We start from the raw sequence: 23,478 nt of genomic DNA, 5'->3' as shown, positions 1-23,478 counted from the left end.
ACTCTAATGCATTAAGGCAATGGACATGCGTTTCAACATGCTGCAACACATGGCAATGCACCATAATATGTTGCATTGCGTTGTGGCAAAGATTTTGTAACACTTCTGATTTTTGGGACATTTGATACATCGGAAGCCCAACGATTGAATGCAATGCATGTCAATGTGTATTAAATTGCACATTAAGCCCCTGCACAAATGTAGAGGGGTACTATTGATTTGTGTGTTCAGATATGAAAAAACAATCTACACATTTTTTCCAAAGTTGTGGTAAAAAAATAAAACATTTTAGATGCCTCTGAATTCAGCAAACTATCCACACAATATTTGCCATGTGAATGCAACCTTAATGTATAATGGGGAAGCATTTCTATTTTAGTTTTGGTTAGAGTGGAGAGGTAGTATAACATCTTTTAAGGTATCTGTTTGTCACACTTATTGTTATCAGTGAAAGTGAAAGACAATCCCAAGTTTTGGGTTGTCCCCAAAACAGTAAAAATGGAAAATCTTCCAATGGTGACACTACTTAAGGTAATGCTGGTGACAACCAGAGATTCCCTGCCTTTGAGGGATTTCTTCGCACTTCCTGTTTTGACTATAGAACAGAAAGTGAAGAAAAATCTCCTGAATGGGACACAGATGGCAAAAAACCTGACAGGGGATATAACCCTCCTTTACTCTATCCCAAATGAAAAAAACTCTTGTCTTTAGTTCTACTTTCATTACGTTTAAGGAACAAATATTTGTATTAACCACTTGCTACACGCTATAGCTGAATGACGGCTACAGCGCGGTTATCCAGTTCTGGGAGGGCATCATATGATGTGCTCCCAGAATGCGCCCTCCCAATCACAGTGGCCTTTTACAATGTTATCAGCTGTGCCCAATGATACAGCTGATCACGGAGTAAATACAGTTGCCGGTTAACGGCAGCACTTTCCTCATGCTGTCATAGCGTCATGATGTCACTAGGCAGATCGGCACTGATCGTCAGGTGCCGCCCAGCAGTGCCACCCACCAGTGCCCAGCACTGTCACCCATTAGTGCCCATCAGTTACACCAACCAGTGTCCAGCAGTGCCCCCCATCAGTTAAGCCCATCAGTGCCCACCATCAGTTAAGCCCATCAGTGCCAAGCAGTGCTGCTAGTCAGTGCAGCCAGTCAGTGCTGTCAGTCAGTGCCATCAGAGAGCGCTGACCATCAGTGCCCATCATAGCCACCTATCAGTGCTGCCTATCAATGACCATCATTGCTACATATCAGTGCTGCATCATCAGTGCCTCCTCATCAATGACCACCAGTGCTGCCTCATCAGTGCCACCCCATCAGTGCAGCCTATCAGTGCCCATCAGTGCTGCCTATCCGTGCCCCCCTTAGTGCCCATCAGTGCTGCCTATCAGTACAGCCACATCAGTGAAGGAGAAAAATTACCTGTTTGCAAAATTTTATAATAGAAACAAAGAAAAAACTTTTTTTTTTTTAATATTTTGCTTTTTTTGTTAATAGTACAAAAAATAAAACACCCAGCAGCAATTAAATACCACCATAGGAAAGCTCTATTTATGTGAAAAGAATTCTAAAAATCTCATATGGGTACAGTGTTGCATGACTGCGCATTAAAGTGTGACAGCTTTGAAAGCTGAAAATTGGCCAGGGCAGGAAGGGGTAAAAGTGCTTGGTAGACGAGTGGCTAAATTGTGGGGGGGGGGGGGGGGGGGTTATATTTCTCTGAAGTTTGGCTTTAAAAGCAAAGTATGGGTTTACAAAAAAAAACTTTATACCCATTTAGGTGGATGCAGCATCGATCTGATCTGTTAACCTGCTGTCTGCTGAAAACGGGTCCCCAGAAGTATAGCCAAAAAAACCTTTATACTTATTTAGGTAGATTCAGCAGTGGTTTCCTAAATCTGTTTTTAGTGGGGGGTTTTTTCCACAGGAAAGGTTTTGTTGTGTATATAATGTATATTACACAATGCTAGAAACATTTTAGTGTCAAGTCCAAAGTGAATAGCACATGAATAGTTGCAAATGCTTGTGTTTGGTGATTATTGTCTACAGAAAAGAAATATGGTAACAGGGTGAAACAACAGTAGGTGTCATGTTTAATTGTATGCTGAACATAGCTTCATTGACAAGGGCTAAAGGAATGAGAAATGCAACTTTTACAGGAAAGACCTGTTTATTAACATTTGAAAGAGTTGTTCATGGTGGAGAGAGTAAGAGGAAATCTCTCTAACACAGTAAATACCTTTATAGGATGCAATTTTAATACATAAATGTAGTTAGCACATGAAAGGAATACACAGAAGTTTAAAAAATGTGCAAGAATAAATTTTAATCATTGAACCCTGAGCATTACTATTGTCATGGCACAGATAGTTTTTTGACACTCTAATTTACATATCATCTTAGAATTTTACTTTCCAAATACAGTGGGAAATGTTTTTGTGAACTAGAATCACAATAAATCACTAAAGCTACAGCTACACAGGTGGTTTAATCTCTTGTATCTGGGAGATATATCTACTTGCGGAAAAATGTTTTGTACATAGATTTAAACTGAAGAGTTTTAGTAGCTCAGTTATACTACTAAAATCACTAGCAATTAACTACTTGGAGTAGCAATTGATTATCTAACAGATGGAACAAATGACCCCCTACTGAATAGGCTACCTACCTAAGTAGTAGCAGTAGCATCTTGTAGTAATCAATCACAATTGATTGGAGAGATTTGTGAACATGTGACATGGATCACAACTACTGTACATACTACCATGTGCAACTTGTATAGCTTACTCCATAGGGAGCAACCAGTTCCATCTGTTTAGAGTTCAATTGTTACTTGCAGCGATTAAGTAATATCAATTTTAGAAACATGACAACAGTAAGCTTTTAGAAGCCTGAAGGTAATCCTCTCCTTAGCAAATTAAAATCAACCCTGTAGCTCAGTACTGTGGGGTTTATGTACTAAACCTGGAGAGTGCAAGATGTGGTGCAGCTCTGCATAGAAACCAATCAGCTTCCAGGTTTTATTGGCAAAGCTTAACTGTATAAGCTGAAGTTAGAAGCTGATGGGCACAGCTGCACCAGATTCTGAGTGTACAGGTTTTAGAAAATCTACCCCATAGTATTATGCTAAACAGGTTATCATCAGTAGTGAAAAATTGCTGGACTTTTTTGTTGAAGTGTGCACAGGTAATCATAGATACCAATCTACCATTTAAGATTTTAACACCCATTTAGCAACTGATCACACCGCATTCCATGATCCATGGTAAGTGAATATCATTTACCATAACATGGCTGTAACTGTCTGGGTAGCCCTTAAAGTTATCCTACCCTATTTTTGACAATAAAAAGTTCATTTATAGTATAAATGTTATGAATAATTTTGTATTATTGTATCTTATATTATATTGCTATAGGTCTGGCACATTTTCCCACAGCACTGAACCATTCACATTAGTCTCTGTCCCACAAAGGAGCTCACACTTTAATGTTCCTTACTACTACACACATACACATGCACACTGCAGAACAGGTTTTTGGGTGGAAGCTAATTATTTTACTTTATCTTATCTTTGGATTGCAAGATGAAAGTACCAAGAAAAAACCCTCACATACAAACTCCATACGCATAGTGTCCTTGGTGGAAATTTAACCCAACAAGACCAACAACCAGAAGTGCTAATTACTAGGCACAGAACTAAGACTTCCTATGTTCCTAATATCTAAAATAGATATAGAAGAAAAACCATAGAGAAGCAAAGCAAGGAAAATGCAGTTGGGTAGGCACTGTTGGCTGGCGGCTTGGTTGGTTTTACTTCCACATCTGATCTACATTGAGAGCAGTTGGGTCCGCAGTAATCACAAACTGATATACTTTTCATTGTAGCTGAGTTATATGTTCGGGTTACAGTGTTCCCTGAAAAGAAAAAGAAAATCAGATTATGAAGGAGAAGGCAAAGAACTCATTAGTCCTGGCTTAGTCCATATTTAAAAAACATTGTGAACACTTTAGTATACCAGGTTTTGGTCTACCAATCCAGGCTTCCAAAATAGAGGGTATTTACAAATGCAGACATATTTGGCTTTGATAGTGAAGTACCACTTTTTAGTCCTATAATGTCTCAGGAATCTCAAGATATTTCATAGCTAGTAGCAGGTAATTACTTTCACTGTTTGAATGTAATGTAATGTGACTATATCATTACCTGGATAAACCTTCACACATCTAAGAGATACTTCATAAACCTACCAATCTTCCTGAGGTTTGCAGGCTACCATAGAAGTATATTTAACTTAGCTAATTTACCTATAAGACAAAACAAAACATGGAGTGCCTCCCAATAAAACATGAGCTTCACTTCAAACTGAGCCCCATGGTCCAGATAATTCTGTTACATACCAGTAATGAAGGTGTAATCATGCAGAGAAATACAAATACAATCTATACTTTTTATTCATATAATATATTCCACTGGAATATAACCACTGGAGTCGTCACCAGAACAATCGAAGCAAAATCTTCCAGTGGCCATACTTTTTCCAGTGACAACTCTCTAAAGAGGGCAATTTACCTACATCAGAGAGATTTCCTCTCACTACCTGCTGTGTCCATAGTATATGTAGTTGATGGGAAATCTCTCCAATAAAAGAACACAGCACAAAAACAGGGGATTTAACTATTTACTATGATATCCAAAATGAAAACAAAAAAAGGTTTTGGCCTTACGTATGCTTTACAATGTGAATTTAAATGTAACTATGGCTATAAATAATATTTTTTTTGTTGGAAGGCCTCAGAACTTGTGAAAAATTAATCATGTTTCATGTGCAGCAATTTAACCTGGTATTTAACCATTAGACTTTACCATAAAGTCACTCAGGTGTGTTCAAACACCACCATATCCTAACAAATAATCTAAAGCCTCATTAGTAATAAACTCAAATTTAGCGAGTCATACCTGTGCACCCATTTTATATTCAGTGATTACCTTAATAGTTCACTGCTTAGCCAACAAATCTCTTGGGGATCAATATGAAAAATATTAATAAAATTACCAAGCTTAAAACATGGTGATTGCATTATGTTGTGGCTTTTGATCCATCTCACAAAATACTACACAGTGTATAACTGCACATAGTTACAGTATGTTTCAATTGTAGTTCTGTCCAACCAACAATAGCTTCATAAAAATATGTGCACATACAATAAAATACACATCTTGGTGATACTGCTTGACAACCATTTTGCTTCAATCCAATAAGACTTTGCTTTCAATAATTACAATAATTACAATGCTGCAAATCTGGGCACTTACTTGGGTTGTAATAGTCAGTAATTTTAACTGAAGCATCTTGACATCCAGCAACACTGGCAAAACGGACCATTGGAACAGACACAGTAACGGTATCTCTGGTCAGCTAAACAGAAAAAATACAAAGTTACGGTGAATTGTTTTCATACTTGATAAAGTAAGTAAGGTAATGTGGCTTGTAGGCTACTAGTGGTTTCATCTTTGTATTATTCTTTTATGCTTCTAAGAAGTCTAAATACATTGCATAATAAAAACAAAAAAACACATTATTCCTACTTTCTTTACTAATGAGTGAACTTAGGACTCGCCTTATGTGCAACTTTGCAGATAAAGTAAGTCAACAATCAGGTATGTGGCCTTTAAAAAAATAAATGGCTCCTCGCAACTAATATGGATGCGATGATTAGCCACATTTATATACTGTGCTGGAGTCAAGTTGTGTTAGGGGAACCACATTAGCAAGCAGAATGTACTTTTGCTTATCAAGCAGATAAAGATCAACAATAGAAATTATTCTACATTTATTGGGGCAAATATTTAAAATGCACAAAAGGCTTGTCACAAAACACTTAGCATTCATGGCAATAATTGGCTAATTGTAAAGTTGAGTATTAAATTTATGTTGTTACTATCACTGTAAAGTGAACCTAAATCTTTCTAACATGTTTCTTTGTCAACAACAGTGGTAAAGGGCAGGCACCCTGCAGCGCCTGTAAATCCCTGTGTTAGGCAGGCCATACATTATACTATTTTTTCATTCAACAAGCGGGTTGAACAAAAAAAAAAAATGTGCCGATTCCCTCATTTGATGTGGATGGGGGAAATACTTTCGCAGTGCTATTGTGTTCTGCCAGCGGGGAAGTTTCCACACTGGCAAAATACAATGATCAGTGCTATCAGCTATAGCTGGAGGCATTGATCTGGCAAAAAAAAATTGACAGACTGGTTGTACAGAGGTCGACTGAAAGATCAACTTCTGTACAACCAGCCTGCCCAAAGATGGATCGAAATTCAGAAGGTCCTTGCTGGACCAGCCAAATTTTGTCCATCTCCGGCTGACTTAAGTCTTCAAAATTGACCTCTGTATGCCTGTGAAAACTCTTGAATCTTAGTTGCAGGCTTTACACAAGACCTTGATATTGAAATTAAACCTACTCTCCAGTATTAAGCTACATTCAAACGCCAGCGCTTCTACAGACTACTGAGGTTCTGACGTTTGATAATTGATTGACCTGGGATGTTGAAGTTGCCATTAATATTTTGCAGGGTATAATAAACTTTACTTTAGGAATACTGCTATTAGTGGTGTACCATATCCTATTATTAGTATCCTTTATTGTAACTTACCGAATGTAAATAGAGGTTAACTTTATTGTCTTTAGGTTCCACAAGTGCAATGGTTTCAGTTGTAGGAATACTTTTGTCGCTTAGCTGGAATCCATTCAGTAATTCAACCTCTAGAATCACCATACCAGTTTCATTGCCTTCCCCCTGGTAACTAAGAAGAAAACTATGAGTGAACAGTGTACAAGCATTTAGAGATGAATACGTTAAACCACTATGTGCAAAAATCAGACACCTGTCACAGATTTCAGTGTAATAACTGCTTGAACAGCCTATCCACCCTAACCTCAAACATAACCAGCACCATGCAGCAGGTATGCAACTGTTAAAAGGCAACAAGCATGTAGACCCCTGCTTCGTAAATACTAGCCCATATGCCCTGACTCATGCAGATGTTTTAGAGATGAGGCCACAAAATACATTCCTGCTGCTAACAGAAGTGGGGCTCTTCTGTATTAACAGTATTTCAGAAATCTTTGCAAGAATAAAATGCAGTGTCTGTCAGCACCAGTTTGGTGCTCACCACCTCCTCCTCGTGCTTCATGTAGCTTTCCCCATAGTGCTGAAGTATTTTTCAGTCTTTGTTAGCATAGCATAGCAGGAGGCCCACACATTGGGTGATGGAAATTTTTTAACCACCTGCGAAAATGCATACCGGCTGGTATTTAAATGGCAAAGGGCAACCATATCACTATGGGGCTACCAGCTGGTATGCTTTTTGAGCCAGGCTGGTTTGGTGGTAGTGGTACTAATAACTGCCAATACTTTTAAACTTCAACACCTTTCACATACCTCCAAGATATATGTATATATAATTTATTTGTATCTTCTCAAGAATATTTTTTCTATTTTATTTTAAGATTACTTCTTGGCAGAAAGTTTCTTTACTAATTACTTTGGCCATATTACAATATCTGAGATTAAAGGCAGGTTCACACCAGAACAAGGTATGGAAAGGTGCGATCAAATTTGAGTTTCCCATACCGCATTTAAAGCGTACTGCCTTTTGCAATCTGCTGCGGGTGCAGGTACACCCCAAATGCATATCGCAAATGCAGTGCATGATTAGATGGTACCGCAGTAACGTGATTTGCTATGGTACATCCTTCAAAAGTAGTGGATGTACTGCTTTTTGTGCATTCCGGTGTGATTTGCAACCCGTTCAAATGAATAGGCTGCCAATTCACACTGCATGGGATCGCACAGGAATCGTACAGGAACAAGGACCCAGGTCCTAAAGTTTAATATGTGTGAGGATTTTACAAACCCAGAAGAGTAGAATTAACTTACATCTAAAAAGAAGTCTCTTACCTCATGCTTATATCTACTGTCATTTTGTAAATATCATTTGCATTTTCCTTCACATTCAGATCTAATTTGAATGCTTCTGGCACAGTACTTCTTCTGCGCCGTGATGATGCCTTCTTGTTATATACTAGATTAAGCTGCAAAGTAAAAATTTATTTTTAAAAAATCTGTTAAACATTGTTTCAACCTGTCAGTATTTCTGTTTAAACAATATTTTTGTACAGATGTATTGATTAGCAAGGATGAGTAAGTGTTCTTGATTAACAGGGCTGGAAGGCACTACATTACTAACTTTGTTATCTATATACAGGTATGTAACCAAATCTTCTATCGTATTAAAGCAACTTTAATCATCTTTTAGACCCTGCTTAGTTTAAAACCGTAATACTGGATAAAATCTACTCTATTAAACCCACCATTTTAGGGGCTTTGTAAAAAAAAAACTCCATGTAGGTCCTGCACTATTATTATTTCCTGCTTAATGCAAAACTTTTATAGAATACATTCATTAACGAAAATTAAAACAAACATGCAACACTTAATTCACTTCATACCTGAACAAGAACCAATCCGTATCCAACTGCAGTGGCAGTGACCGATAGTGGATGGAAGACTTCAATCTGAAGTGGAATAAGAATATTAGTGCATTTATACCTTTTTCGGCATTCCAAAGAAAGCCAAATTTGAAGGCTACCATGGCTGACCTTTCTTTATGAAAATGCTAGTTGCCTGGCTGCCAAGCTGATCTAATGGTCTCAAAGCTTCCTTAGCATGGAAAACAAGTTGATCAGAAATTCTTACTTTTCCGTGACTTCACTCTCTGCACACTTTTTTCAAGACGAGTGAATCAGGTCCTATAGTCAGAGGATCAGCATGACTGGCAGGCGACTGGCATTTTCAGAAGTAAAGGTCAGAAGGGTCAGATTACAGTTTTTTAAAGTACAAGTTTAGTTTATAATAATGTGTAGTGCACTGCACACATCTTTACCATTCAAAAATAGCAGAAAAGGCTTTAGCAGCCACCAAGTCGCAAGCTAAGAACTTTACTCTGGTACAATGCCTTTTCCTGCTATTACATGTAGCTGCAATACCATCTACTACTTCCCTCAGAAGGTATTAAGCTAGCCTAGTTCTGAGAATTGTCACTGATTGAACAAAATATCAGTTTTCTGAAAGTAAACCCTAAATCCATAACCATGAACCCTAAAAAGCTGAACTCAATTAAAGTACCATCCTGTTACTATAACGTGAGGATAAAAAGGAGACATTTAGGGAAAAAAAGCATTACCATAAAATGTAATTGTATGTCTGATAATATTTCAACCACTTTTGCTGTCACTACTGTTTAGGAAAACTTCAGAATGATATGTAACACAAATAGAATCACAATTATACATTTTTATTTAACATAATTCCTTAACCTCTTGCCGACCGCGCATAGCCGAATGACGGCTTCACCGCGGCCGGCCAGTTCTGAGTGGACGTCATATGACGTCCTCCCAGAACGCGCTCTCCTGCGCGCCCCAGGGGGCGCGCACCCGGCGATCTCCGTGATCGCTGTGTCCTACGGACACAGCTGATCACGTGATGTGGTGGAAGGCCGATCCCACCGGCCTTTTACCACGTGATCAGCGGTGTCCAATGACACGCTGATCACAGGGAAATGCAAGTGCCGGTTCTCGGCTGCACTTTCCTCACGCTGTCAGATCGTGAGGAAAGTACTGCCGAGAACCGGCAGTTGTCAGAGCGGGGATCGGCACCGATCATCAGGGCACTGATGATCAGTGCCCTGATGATCGGTGCCCAGCAGTGACACCCACAAGTTCCACCCAGCAGTGCGCCCACTAGCCCCGCCCACCCGTTCCCAGCAGTGCCCCCACCTGTGCCCAGCAGTGCCCCCACCTGTGCCCAGCAGTGCACCCACCTGTGCCACTCTGCAGTGCCACCTACCCGTGCCCAGAAGTGCCACCTACATGTGCCCAGCAGTGCCACCCACCTGTGCCCACCCACCTGTGCCCACCAGTGCCACCCACCTGTGCCCACCAGTGCCACCCACCTGTGCCCACCCACCAGTGCTGCCCACCAGTGCCACCCACCAGTGCAGCCCAGCAGTGCTGCCAGTCAGTGCCACCAGTCCGTGCCCAGGGGTTGTGCCAGTCAGTGCCGCCAGTCAGTGCCCAGAAGTGATGCCAGTCAGTGTCGTCTATCAGTACCCATCATCAGTGTCACCTATCAGTGCCGCCTATCAGTGCTGCATATCAGTGCCGCCTATCCGTGACCCCTAATTAGTGCTGTCTATCAGTGCCGCCTATCCGTGCCACCTCATTAGTACTGCCTATCAGTGCCCTTTAGTACTGCCTATCAGTGCCCATCAGTGCCGCCTATCAGTGCCCATCAGTGCCGCCTCATCAACGCAAATCAGTGAAGGAGAAAAAATACCTGTTTGAAAAATTTTATAAAAGAAACAAATAAACTTTTTTTTTTTTTCAAATTTTTTACACTTTTTTTATTTATAGCGCAAAAAGTAAAGCGCCCAGTGGCGATTAAATACCACCAAAAGAAATCTCTATTTGTGAGAAAAAAATGATCAAAATTTCATATGGGTACAATGTTGCATGACCGCGCAATTGTCAATCAAAGTGCGGCAGCGCTGAAAGCTGAAAATTCGCCTGGTAAGGAAGGGGGTATAAGTGCCTGGTAGGCAAGTGGTTAATAAACAAAAATGACAGAATTAACCTAGGGAAATTCATATAACTGCTAAGTATAGTAAAAATCATCCCTAGTACTGAAGGCATGAGACCCTTCATTAGAGGGTTGACCCATTACCACTTTTCAGATTCGCCACAATATGCCAAGATAAATTTTGCAAAAAGTTTTAATTTCTTAAGGAATGGGTGGATGTAGTAGTAGCAGGCACTTGGTATGAGAACAAAAATGTTCTATATGTTATTAATATGTAAAAAAAACTAAGTCTACAATCTAAATCTTGCATATTTATTGATACATAGTCTGCATGTGATAATAATACAATTCATGTATAAAATACTGTACAAAAATATCTTAACTGTAAGAAATGCCTTCATTCAAACCTAGAGGTTCAGTATGTAACTATGGATGGGGTAATTTTTCAACAAAAAATTCAAGTAAAAAATTATATATGGATAATCAGAACAAATGTACTGAAACTTGTGGGTTTTGTTTTGTTCTGATAATATTTGCAATTAGTGATATGATAGACCTTACACAGATATCAGAGCAATTTCACTTCCCAACACTCTCCAAGATTGTTTGCATTGATAACATCTCATTCTGCTAGCAATGATTATCTATCAGATCTGAATATTTGTCAATATATTGTTTTTTTGTAAACTGACTGTACATTTGTCTAATTTGTGATGGATCAAAATCATCTTGCCTTTAGCCTGCCTTAAAAGCTTTATTGGACATCACTTCTCGATGAAAAATGTTTGTATTTACCTGCTTGCTTTGTAATGCTAGGAGGTTGGAGTTGACTTCGAATGTTTTTGTTACAAATGAAGCTGGTCCAGTAACAGTTACAGCAAGAGATGTTTCACCTGATGGCAGAGCTGCCACAAACTGGGATAGAGCCTGCAGAGCGATTACAGTGTCCTTGGAGGAAACAAGAAACCCATGATTAAAGCATGTGAAATGTGCTGAAATTTAGCAGCATAAATATTCTAAATATAAATAATTAGTATAATTTACATTATGAATGTAGTATCCAATATCAATAAAAAAAAATTCAAAGTGAAAAGAAATGACTATAAACTGTTATAATCAAAATACAAACAACATTTAAAAAGATATCAACTCACCCCACAATGGCAATGTTACCCAAAGTTCCAAGCAAACCTGAATTTTAAATATTTCAATCTGTTAATCAGGTACTGTCAGCACGTAGCAGGTATGTCAAGTTGATTGTCAGTCTAAGCACCCCAGAGTGCTCTGATCTGTATATACTTCTTGAATTGATAGTTCACATGCCTGGCACCTCTTCTCCCCACCTCCAAAGCTTCACTATTAGCCAATTACTTTAACAGATATCCTCAATGACAAACAGTGAGGCTTAGGATGCAGGATAAGGTCATTAACCTATTGTGTCAGAAAGTATGTGCATATCAAGGTATCTGAGGATTCTGAACACTCAAATTGTTCAAACTGAAATGGGTCTGACAGGAAGATACTCAGAGATGCCTGCTGTTTGCTCACAGTATATGATTTGGTAAGAATCTTACAATTCAGACTGTTGTGCTTCATTTACAAAACATTCTATATTTTCTCAGAGAGGTAAGAAGTGTGCTGAAGTGAAGATCACATTGGTGATGTGGGTACTGGGGAATGGATGGCATATTCGAGTGTGCCAAGAGTGAGTGGTAGGTCAGGGACAGAAACCCCTCTGGCATGGGAAAATGCATAGCACAGGGAAAGGTTCCAGGCAAGTAGGGTCAGCTAAGGGACAGTACCTGTCTTGAGGAAACATCCTGGTATCCAGGTCAGTAGCATGGGACTCTTCCCAACAGCACTATAGTGCCATCCTGGTACACCCAAAACAGCTACCCCTCCAGAGAAGCCATCCTCTGGTAGTACAGGTTCAAGCCTGGTGAGACTCTATGAATGTCAACTAACTTCTATATTGCTTTATATCAGAGCCTACATAAACTGTCTTTATTCTTTACAATCTTCTTTCAAAGAATATACAAGATAAATTACTACATCAAAAGCTGTGTGTGTGGTCTCTCGCTGATTTGGTACCCTGGGCCCTGCCTAGATATCTTTTTGAGTACCGTTTGTATGACATTAATAGCATCATCAACCTCAGGAAACCACACCTAGCCTTTAAAAAATATACTACTCATTTAAAAATGTGAAGAACAATAATTACCTGGGTAGAGACATAACCGCCAAGTTGGTTCCTCTGCTGGCTAAGCCATTTCATGACAGGAATACCATCTGCAATTCTGCTCTGTCGGTGGAAGGAGAGCAGTGCATAAGCTGCTGTCTCGATATCTGTGGTCCTTGGCTGCCAGTAGACATTGGCTGATTCAGAAGGTGCAGACCAGTACTTTATCCCTCCTATGTAAAAAAGCAGTGGGAAATATATACATTGTATTATGAATAGTAACTAGAAAATTAGTTACTATGATGTTTATTTTGTACACAGAAGACAGTGTAAGTTTCAATTATGTTATTATGAATCATCTATTGGAAACACAATTTGCATAGCTGTAGTCTATGTTCATTTAGTACATAATACAGTGTATCTGAGTGCCCCAAAGTATGCAGTATGTGATAGTCTACTTGGTGGGATGACTTTAATTTGAAAATTCTAGTAATACCTAGTTTGCAGTTACCAAAATGTGTTATGCATTAGCAACATTTGTGAAACATTTCTGTCTGGCTATTAAAATTATTACTGTATAGATTATCAGTGAATTGGGAATTCCTCAAAATTGTAGCAGCTAGGAACAGCAAAGCTAACTACTGTAAATACTTAGAGACAACAGTTTACTGGAACATATGACTTAACCAAAATGTAAGCCCACATTAAAATTTCCAAAGTAATTTTCAAAAATTTTAAATCTGCAGAAACGCTGACTTACTAAAGGGCAGGGCTGAGAGTAACTCTTCAGGGGACATTTGGACCAGTTTAGGTTTCATATGGTCTAAAGCTAGAACTCGAAACCCAGGACTCACTTTCAACATCTACACACAGTCAAAGGAAGGAGCTCCAAAGCTCAAGACAAGCCTCTGCCTCATACAGATAGGCCCATTCCAGCAATTCCACATCTCCAAACACAAGAACCCCTTAGGTTCCAAGTTACTGGGCAGAGTACCCACAGCTCACTCATCATGGACACAGGGTGGATACCAGAGTCCAGTTCCACCACCATAACCTACATCCTATGCTTGGCACTTATCAATCATTGTCCAGCCCCAATAACAGAATGTACATTCCGGTTTGAAAATCTTAAACAGAACTGAAATTTTACTTTTGCTAAAAAGGATGGAGCAATTTTTCCAATAATAAACCAAGGGCTATCCATCTCTGTTGTAAAGGCTCTGTTCAACAGGGTACATGTTAGTAACGTCAGTGCTCAAATAGTCTCCATAAGAGTAAGCAATTTAGCCTTAATCTTTCCCAGGATGGGTTTTCTTCTTCTTACCACAACTGCTCCTAAAGAGGAACCCCAACGTGGGTCACTTGCTCAGCGTTCACCAGTTCATTTTTCTCTCTACTGACAAGGATTCCTTCTTCCACTCACTCCACAGGCTACACTCTACTCGCTAGGCTCCACCCACCTGTCTATAGAAATTCTGTCATAAGACGCCCAGAATGACAAACCAGCTCCTTGGTAACCGAAAGTGTGGAGCCTCCCCTAAAAGCACCCTTCAGCTTTCATTAAATAATACCTGGTGATTCTGCTATTATGGTTCCCGTTCAGAGGCACTTCCTGCTATAGGTGGCATGGATTTCTTACTGATTTTCAGGCTTGAATCCTGCATTATAAACCTATTCCATGAATTCAGATGGAGACTACAGCAGCCATTCTAACCACATTGCACAGGCAAATCTTGCCAGCCATCACTATAGTGCATGTAAGCAGTAAGTGGCTGCAAAGACGTTGTAAGTGATCAGTGGCAAAGATGTAACAAAGGACAAAAAAAATTAAAGCTAGTATTTTTTTTTAAGTGGCAACTGTTTTTGATACTTGGAGTTTAAGCAATCAGAACATTATTCAGTTTGGGGTTATATAAAAAAAATGTTTGCATAGTCATTGATGCCAGGGCCGTCTTTAACGTGGGGAAAAAGGGGAGCTGCGCTGGGACCAGTCGTTGTTGTGGTGCCCAAAGCAGTGGCCCCTTGAGTCCATGCTGCCTGCAAATATTTTTACAGGTGTAGTGGGTGCAGCCAATCCCCCTGCTTGCTCTCCCGGCCACACTGTGACAGGAAGAGGCACAGCTGTGGGCTGCATGTGCTAGAGCCTGCAAGTTGGCTTCTCCCTCTATTAGGACCAGAGCAGATGTGATAGGGCGTAAGGCAGAGCCTCTCTCTGTGTTCCCCCACTTGTCCCCCCCCTCTCCCTTCTGCCAGCAGCATGTAGATCAAACATACAGAACAGGCTGTGTGTAGATTCTTCTCCCTCACCCTTCTCTTGTCAGAAGCAAAGGGAGATGAATAAAGTAACAGCAGAACCAAAGCAGCTTGCAGAGGAGGACACTGTGAGTTGCAGGCAATCAGTGATCAATAATAATGTGCAGTAACATTTAGCAATTAATGAGTGAGCATTAATGATGTGCAGCAACCACTAGCAACCAATGGGTGAGCAGTAATTATGTGCAGTAACCTCTAGCAACCAATGGGTGAGCAGTAATAATGTGCAGTAACCTCTAGCAATCAATCAGTGAGTCTGGACCAATCAGTGAATCTGGACCAGTTATTTATGTTTACATTAGTAATGTTTTTTGAGATAAAGCTGACGGTTTTAATCTTGGATGGTTTATCGAGAACCAATCGAGATTCGATCCATGTATGGGCAGACTGAATGTACCCAAGTTGATCGATCGATCAACTTGGGTGCAACAAGCATGCCAGATTGTGCATGTGATTATTGCTAGTGGCTGTTATGGCCACTAGTAATAATCACTGTGTTCACAATGTCACTGTGAATACAATAGCTCCACGGGAGGGAATCCCCTGTCTACACTGACTGTGTTGATAGGGGAATCGAGCAATTTTCTTTCCTGCAACCCGTGGCTGCAGGAAAGAAAATTGCTCTGTCTATGGCCAGTTTAAGCCTATGTGTGTGTGTGAGTGTGTGTGGGGGGGGGGGGGCAAGAAAATGTTTGCCCAGGGTCCAATCAAAATTAAAGAGCGCTCTGATTGATGCATTGAGCAAAGAAATAGCAGCTGTGTGATAAGCACATACTTTCAATCTAAATGCATTTGTAAATGGCTACAATTATTATCCTATCCTAAAAGATAGATCTTACCAAACCATTTACTTACCATTAACTATATTGGTTGCCCTGGAATTAAGCAGGGTTAGAGCAGCTTGAGCTTTCGAGCTGTTCGCAAGTGATAATGCATATGTAACGACTGACAAGGTGTAATTGCTGGCAATTCCTTCATCATACTTGTCCTCTAAATATTTCACAGCTTTCTGAACATTGACCTCATAAAGATTCTAAAAATATGAATACAACAAAACAATAATAATCAGTTCGTATACTCTACAACTTCTGGAGAATAAACTTTGAAACATTTATTTGTCTTTCTAAAATGTTGCATTCTAACAAAATAGGTTTCTGCTGTGTGTGGTAACATTTAGACATAGAATAACTGTTATTAATATCAACTTTGCTAATAATGTATACTGCCTTTTTTGTTACATTAAACTTTTAGAGGTTTTTGCGTTGACTGTCATCTCCAGTGTCTACAGTCATCAGTTAAAGATCCACACATTTAAAAAAAAATTTTGCAACAGTAGAGAACAATTAAAAACCCTGCTGCCTGTTTACCCTTAGGGAGATTTCTCTTTAATTCCTATTCTGGTAGCTATGTTGGTGGCAGGAAGAAAATTCTGTCTAGGGATACACTTTAGCTGTAATATAACATAAGTATATTGTTATAACAAGTGGTATATTTTAAACCTGAGTATAGTGAATAATGTGCAGATCACGTAGACTAAAGCAGAAAAAACAGAATGTATTAGCACAATGCCCTGCCTTTCAGTATCGACTTTGAAAGTGAAGTTAAGCAAGGTTTCATCAATGAATATCAGTTCTGCATTAGTTTGTTGGCTTGTATTGAAATGCTATCTTTAGATTTAGTTAATATATTTACAGAGATGACAGGAAAGCAGTTTTATTTTACATTTCAGTGCTAAAATGTGCTTACCTTGTAATACTCATCCTCTAAGAGTGAGGTCACTATGTAAGCAGTGAGGGTGATGGGACTATTGTGCCCACCCTGGAGTTCTCTGTGTAATACTCTCCCAGGCTCAGAGAATATTCCAGTATTTATATCCTGATGCCGTATTAAAAAATTCACTGCATTTGTTAAGACATTCGAATCTATGTATATAAAAGGCCGAGCTTGAAGGAAACATTTGAATACAAAAGAAGTGAGCCTGAAAAAAGAACATAATTAATATTGTTGGGTCAAAAAGTGAGGCAAAAAAGACTTGGATTTTATAACTACATGTGTTTTGTAAAATAATATATAAATATTCACAGTTGGTATTTTTGAAGATTGTGGGCTCATTCACACCAGCAGCCATGCTGAATGCACAACTGTTGGTGTGCACTGGGAGGACCTGTGCAATTGTACCAATTCCAGCACATCACACTGTGAAATATCACAAAGTGTCATTCTATTAACTTCTATTGGCCACAGCATGGTGTGATGTGGTGGACTGTGTCGCACCATGCTGTGCTGGTAAAAAGTATGCTGTATGTAGCAAAGTGGTATGAATTGGCTTAATGCAAAACAAGGCTTTTTTTGTCTTTTCTTACATTGGCAGGCCCAATGCACTTGATGTGAATAGGCCCTGAGAGATCTTGGATTCTGAAATGTATAGAAAACTTGACCTGAATAACCCAAAAAAACAGAAAATAAAAATATTTTTTATGCATCACTGTTTCTGTACTGATAGAATGTAATTACTGGGTATTGACATGTGTACCGGTCGTTTCTTAAAATGATATTGTGTAAATAATCCTCTCTAGGTCAATCATGAATACTAAAGCTGACCATAAACTAGCAGATTTTTGAAAGAATGTTCATGTAAAAATACTTCAAAAGTACTTCAAAATTTCATTTACATTTAATTTTCTATTTTGGAATGAATGTTATTTCCCAAATGAAAAAAACACTCACTGTTAGAAATTTGTTTGTTTGGGGAAAAAATTCCATCTTGCTCCTTTGATTTTTTTTTTTTGTCACTGTAGTTGAAAATGATTGGCAATTTCACCCCAGTAATGATTAGAAAATCTAACAAATATTCTTAAAAATTAAACATTTCAAAGAAAATTCAACCAGTGTATAGTCAGCTTAAGAATGGGAAAACTTTAATTTTGTTAAGAATAGTGTACTCCAATTTTACTTACAGAGCTCTACAAAATTAAACATTCTTTTATGAGAGTTTAATTCTATTTTAAGTTTGTCTTTTTTCTATGTTGTTTGATTTGTCAGTTTGTGATAAACATTAATATGTAATTTGCTTACCAAGTACTTCCAAACACATCAGAATTTCCAAAGGCACTAAAAGAACCATCATAGTGGAGATAAGTTAACTCCCTCTGGTAACCTGAATGTGTAGGAATACAGAGTGGTTTTAGTATAAGGGCATATAAAAGGGTGCCTATTTCAAAAGATTATGCAAACATTAGTAGCCTGAAACTGTAGGATCCCACATAAACCAATAAATGTATACTGTATCTATAGTATTTTTATAAACTACAATTTAGGCAGATCTCAGCATATACAGTATATATGACCACTTTATGTCTAGGGCAGTTTTGTAATTTTCATGTTAAACAATGCATTTTTGATAATGGTTACTGTACACAAACATAACCTAAAACCCATTTTTTGTAAAATAAAAAGATATGGTTGTGTCGAAAAACCAATATCAAATATTTCAAGCCTTAAAACTGTGTGTACATGTGAAAAGGTAAACACCAGGAAACTACAGTATCTAAAATTATCAATAGGTGATGTTTTAAATGCTTTTACAGATCATCAGTTTAGAGTTGAAGCAGAGCCAAAGACTCAATTTCTTCACAACCAAGCAAGGTGCCATCCTAGCCCTGGTTTTATCTGAAGTTGCCACATTATTCCACATATAATCAGGACTGTGCTCAGTCTGTGGTGTACCCAGCATTTCAGACATGATTCTGACAGCTCTATGACTCAGCTGAGCTCTTCCAGATTCAGTGTTCAAGAGCAGATCAGGAAACAAATGTTCTCTGATTTGCTGCTGTGCTCCATCATGTCAGCATTTACCTTGGCTCGGGCTCCCTAAAGGAGGCAAAGAGGCCTCTCTCATCTTTTTAAATGGGAGAACTTGCACAATTGGTGGCTGACTAAATACTTTTTTGCCCCACTGTATAATATATATATATACAGTATATATCACCATTTGTAATAGAAAAAGTATCTTAACTGTCAGGTTTGAAAGTTTACCATCCCAGGATTACTTTGCATGTGTAGATTTCTCTCCAAAATGCCTACAGGATAAGAGCTGGCCAGGAGCAAAACCACACCATGGCAAAGATGAAAGGTCCCAAGGTGATGGAGCATTGCCTGGTTGAGAGCTGGCTAAACAGTGGGTAGCTATGAATATTTGCTTCTAAGTTATGAAATTCAAAGCTTCTGTAAGCCAAAAACCACAAAATGTAATCTACTGTAGCTTACCTTTTTTAAAAAAATGATAAACAAATAAAATAAAAAATGTTTAAATATTCATAGTTTACAAAAGTACATTTAATTACAGAAAAAAATAAACCTTTTTTTATTTGGTTGCTATAACTGACATATACAGTATATGCATCTTCACCCCTTAGTACTTCACATGAGCAATACAGAGTAAATACAACGTAACAATAATGTTAATAATTGTCAGTAAAAGGTTTAGCCTAATAACCACAAGTGGCCAAAATAAACTTGAAACAAACCCATGCAATTCAGGGTAATCATATAATGAAAGGTTGTGTTCAGCATTTTTAGATGATTTGTAAAGCTAAAGACTCAGCACAGATTTTGTGGAAATCTCCACTTTTCCTGTAAAAGTCCCACTCACCTCCCAAGTCTCCCTATTGGTCTAGGTAAATGATGGCCAGTATTGAGGCTCAGGAGGAGGTAAGGGATGGGAAATAAACTTAACCTGTACAGGTTAACATCTATAACATATAGAGAATGTAAACATATAACATGTTAAAGCAGAACAGGCTCAATTTCAAAAACTGTGAGCAGGCAAGCTTTTTATTGCATGTGAGACATGCAATGTCTCTTCTGCAATAAATAAACTTACCTGCCTTGCTTGCAGTCTGTTTGAGAATGTACACTGAGCTGCACATGTACAGCTCAGTTTACATTCTAGAACAGATCATGAGCACCGAGATAACTGTACTCCTATGTAAGCCAATTAAGACAGATACATCCTAGCACCTGGAAGAAGCCTGTGCCAGAGAGGAACATCAGACCATTGAAGGAGAGGTAAGTGTTATGGACTTTACTTCCGCTTTAATAATACTGATGAAAAACTTTGTATATGTATTTTTTCATCATATGCTCAGTGTAATTTTCCGAAATTTGTGGCAGGTTTTACTACAGAGAATCTCTATTTTCTGACAGTGTTGGGTGAGAGCATAGACTTGGCACAATCAACAATATCCCAAACAAAGAATGACTGTCCTATTCATAGCATGCTTCAACTCTTTTTTTGTGTTTAATTGCCAACTGTCATATTACCTTGTACCATGAAGTTTATAGATTTTTCCCTTATATTTCCATTGATTTGATTAGTTGCTATTAAGTACAGTAGAATATATATATTTGGTGCAAAAACAATCATGTTTTGCTCTCCACAGCCGTATGGCATAGTGATAAGTGAGTCAAGACCATTTATTGAAGGTCCAAGAAGATCTCCTGTTGAAACACAAGCAAATATTTGGATTAATAACAGTATTATCTCAGTCCTGTCTTCAGTTCCTATATATTGTACTTCAGTGAGTATAAAAAAAAACAAAATAGAGATTAGCTCGTGTCATCTGCGATAAGCCAAGTTGGCCATAAAAGTGATAATTTTTCTGTTCAATCAAATGAGGATATGGCTAAGCAAACAAGGTGTATACAACTGTAAAAATCAGAACTGTGGTTTAAAAAGACTGTCTGCACCTAGAGGCGATCATCTGCAGGTTATCACTGCACCACCTATTATATGCAAACAGCATCAAATAGCTGCTTGTGCTGTCAAGCTCCTATTATCTTTGAATGGGGCTTCCCACCCACAGCTGATCACAGTGAACCTCCTTGACTTTCCTGGGGGGTAATCACAAAGGGCCCCATTCACAAATGTGAACGAGGCCTAATGACTGGGAGTCAGGAGGAACAATGAATGGAACCAGCCCCTGTACCATTGCAAAGGAAAAAAATACACTATGGGGTTACTTACTAAAACTGCATGGTGCAAAATCCGGTGCAGCTCTGCATAGAAACCAATCAACTTCCAGGTTTTATTTCCAAAGGTTAATTGAACAAGCTGAAGTTAGAAGCTCATTGGCTACCATGCACAGCTGTACCAGATTCTGGGTGCACCAGTTTAGTAAATCTTCCCCATTGGATATTTTCCTCCTTGCTAGAGGGGAGTCTGTAGAAAAATAAAGATAGAATAACTAGATTAGGCCTTGATCTAGGTTAACCGCTTCCCGGGCGCCCTATAACAGAAATACTGCTACAGGGTGGCACAGGTGCGCAAAATCACGTATATATACGTCATTTTGCATTCCCGGGTAGGGCGCGTGCGAGAGCTGCACGCACGCCCTACCCACACTGCCATTCGCGGCCGCACCTGTCAATCACCGGGTCCTGGCCAGTGGTTACTCACCGGCGCCCCATGATTTCTGAGGATCTCTGACAGGGAGGAGAACTGTTTTGTTTACTAACAGTTCTCCTCCCTGTCAGCTCGGGCACACTGCTTTGGATGGCTATGCACAGTGAAGCACACTGACACTGTTCCCTAGTAAAACATTCCCAGCACACAGTTAACCCTTTGATCGCCCCTCATGTTAACCCCTTCCTTCCCAGTGCCATTAGTACAGTGTCAGTTCTTTTTTTAGCACTGATCACTGTATTGGTGTCACTGGGGATGTCAGTGACACCAAGTCAGCTCCCCCCAGTGTCAGAATGTCCGCCACAGTCCCGCAGTCCTGCTATAGGTCGCTGATCGCTGTCATTACTAGTAAAAATTAAAAATTTAAAAAAATTCCAGTATATATACCGCCATTTGTAAAAGCTATAACTTTCACTTAAACCAACTAATTTACACATATTTGGATTTTTTTTAGCAAAGACATGTAGTAGTACATTTTGCCATAAATTTAAGACAAAATTAGATTTTAACATTTTTTTACTAGACATGTTTAATAGCAAAAAGTAAAAAATATTGGGTTTTTTTTCTCAAAATTGTCGGTCCTTTTCTTTTATAGTGCAAAAAATAAAAACGCACGAGCGATCAAATACCACCAAAAGAAAGCTCAATTTGTGGGAAAAAAAGGACATACATTTAATTTGGGTGCAGCATTGCATGACTGCGCAATTGTCAGTTAACCCCTTGGTGCCGGCGCCTCCCAGCCCTTTAAGGGTTTCAGAAGCCGGGAGGTGGGGCGGGGTTTAGGGTCATGTGACTGTCGTGACGCGCTGTCACATGATCAGGAAAGGTCTCGATCGAAAGAGGAGATCGGGACCTTTCTGTGAGTACTGGACATGAGTGCTGGGAGCACGCAGGGTGCGCGCTCTCAGCACATATGTTCTTTTTTAATAGAACACAAATGTGCGGCCGCTCGGTGTCTAGGCCCAGACTCCGCGAGGCTGCACATTTGCGTTTGGCCGGCGTGAAGAGGTTAAAGTAACACAGCACCGTAACGCAAAAAATGGCCTGGTCAGGAAGGGGATAAATCCTCAGGAGGGCAAGTGGTTAATATTAGTGTCAGTGTTGGTTTTAGTACAGTTGTCAGTGTCAGTATGTTTTTGTTAGGATTAAAAAGAAGGTTTTATATTTAGTGACAGTGCATCCTTCTACAAATACAGATAACAAATACTACACACATTTGTGGTATCTCTGTGAATGTCAAGAGTAGAATTTATTTTGGATTATTCTTTTCGCAGTGGGTCAAAATATTGGTCTAAAAGATCATTTATTTTTTTTTACTATTTTGGGAGTTTTATTTTTTTCTTTCTTTTTTTTTTAACCATAAAATAAGGCACTGAGAGTGTAGGTACAAGTATACCTCCATGGCCACAGGTGTATAAAATCAAGCAGCTAAGCATGCAGACTGCTTCTACAAACATTTTTGAAAGAATGGGTCGCTTTCAGGAGCTCAGTGAATTCAAGCATGGTACTGTGATAGGATGCCACTTGTGCAATAAGTCCATCCATGAGATTTCCTTGCTACTAAACAGTCAACTGATAGATGTTTTATAACAAAGTGGAAGCAACTGGGAACAACAGCAATTCAGCCATGAAGTGGTAGGCCACATAAAATGACAGAATGGGGTCAGCGCATGCTGAAGCGCACAGTGCGTAGAAGTCACCATCTGTCTGCGGAGTCAATAGTTAAAGACCTCCAAACCTCATGTGGCCTTCAAATTAGCACAACAGTGTGTAGAGAGCTTCATGGAATGGGTTTCCGTGGCCAGGTAGCTGCATCCAAGCCTTACATCACCAAGTGCAATACAAAGCATCAGATGCAGTGGTGTAAA

The 23,478-nt window shown here is 39.1% G+C and overlaps 1 protein-coding gene across 1 annotated transcript in view; it reads right to left on the bottom strand.

The window, feature by feature from the left end:
- Positions 1 to 2,160: 2,160 nt before the first annotated feature.
- Positions 2,161 to 23,478, bottom strand: part of LOC149459303 (CD109 antigen-like) — a 79,032-nt gene continuing 57,714 nt past the window's right edge. The window contains exons 23-33 of the mRNA XM_089681384.1: positions 20,470 to 20,646; positions 18,223 to 18,304; positions 16,894 to 17,125; positions 16,003 to 16,180; positions 12,877 to 13,067; positions 11,451 to 11,603; positions 8,528 to 8,593; positions 7,977 to 8,110; positions 6,669 to 6,819; positions 5,325 to 5,427; positions 2,161 to 3,925 (exon numbers count right to left, since the gene is read on the bottom strand). Coding sequence (XP_089537510.1) covers positions 3,732 to 3,925; positions 5,325 to 5,427; positions 6,669 to 6,819; positions 7,977 to 8,110; positions 8,528 to 8,593; positions 11,451 to 11,603; positions 12,877 to 13,067; positions 16,003 to 16,180; positions 16,894 to 17,125; positions 18,223 to 18,304; positions 20,470 to 20,646 — 1,661 coding nt within the window. The 3' untranslated portion in view covers positions 2,161 to 3,731. The remainder of the gene's footprint in view (positions 3,926 to 5,324; positions 5,428 to 6,668; positions 6,820 to 7,976; positions 8,111 to 8,527; positions 8,594 to 11,450; positions 11,604 to 12,876; positions 13,068 to 16,002; positions 16,181 to 16,893; positions 17,126 to 18,222; positions 18,305 to 20,469; positions 20,647 to 23,478) is intronic.

The sequence above is a fragment of the Staurois parvus genome, unplaced genomic scaffold (genome assembly GCF_062004578.1).
Source record: "Staurois parvus isolate SC_StPar_1 unplaced genomic scaffold, SC_StPar_1.0 ptg000264l, whole genome shotgun sequence".
NCBI classification, from domain to species: domain Eukaryota; kingdom Metazoa; phylum Chordata; class Amphibia; order Anura; family Ranidae; genus Staurois; species Staurois parvus.
The sequence above is the reverse complement of the archived record's forward strand: the minus strand, read 5'-3'. Positions and strand labels throughout refer to the sequence as shown.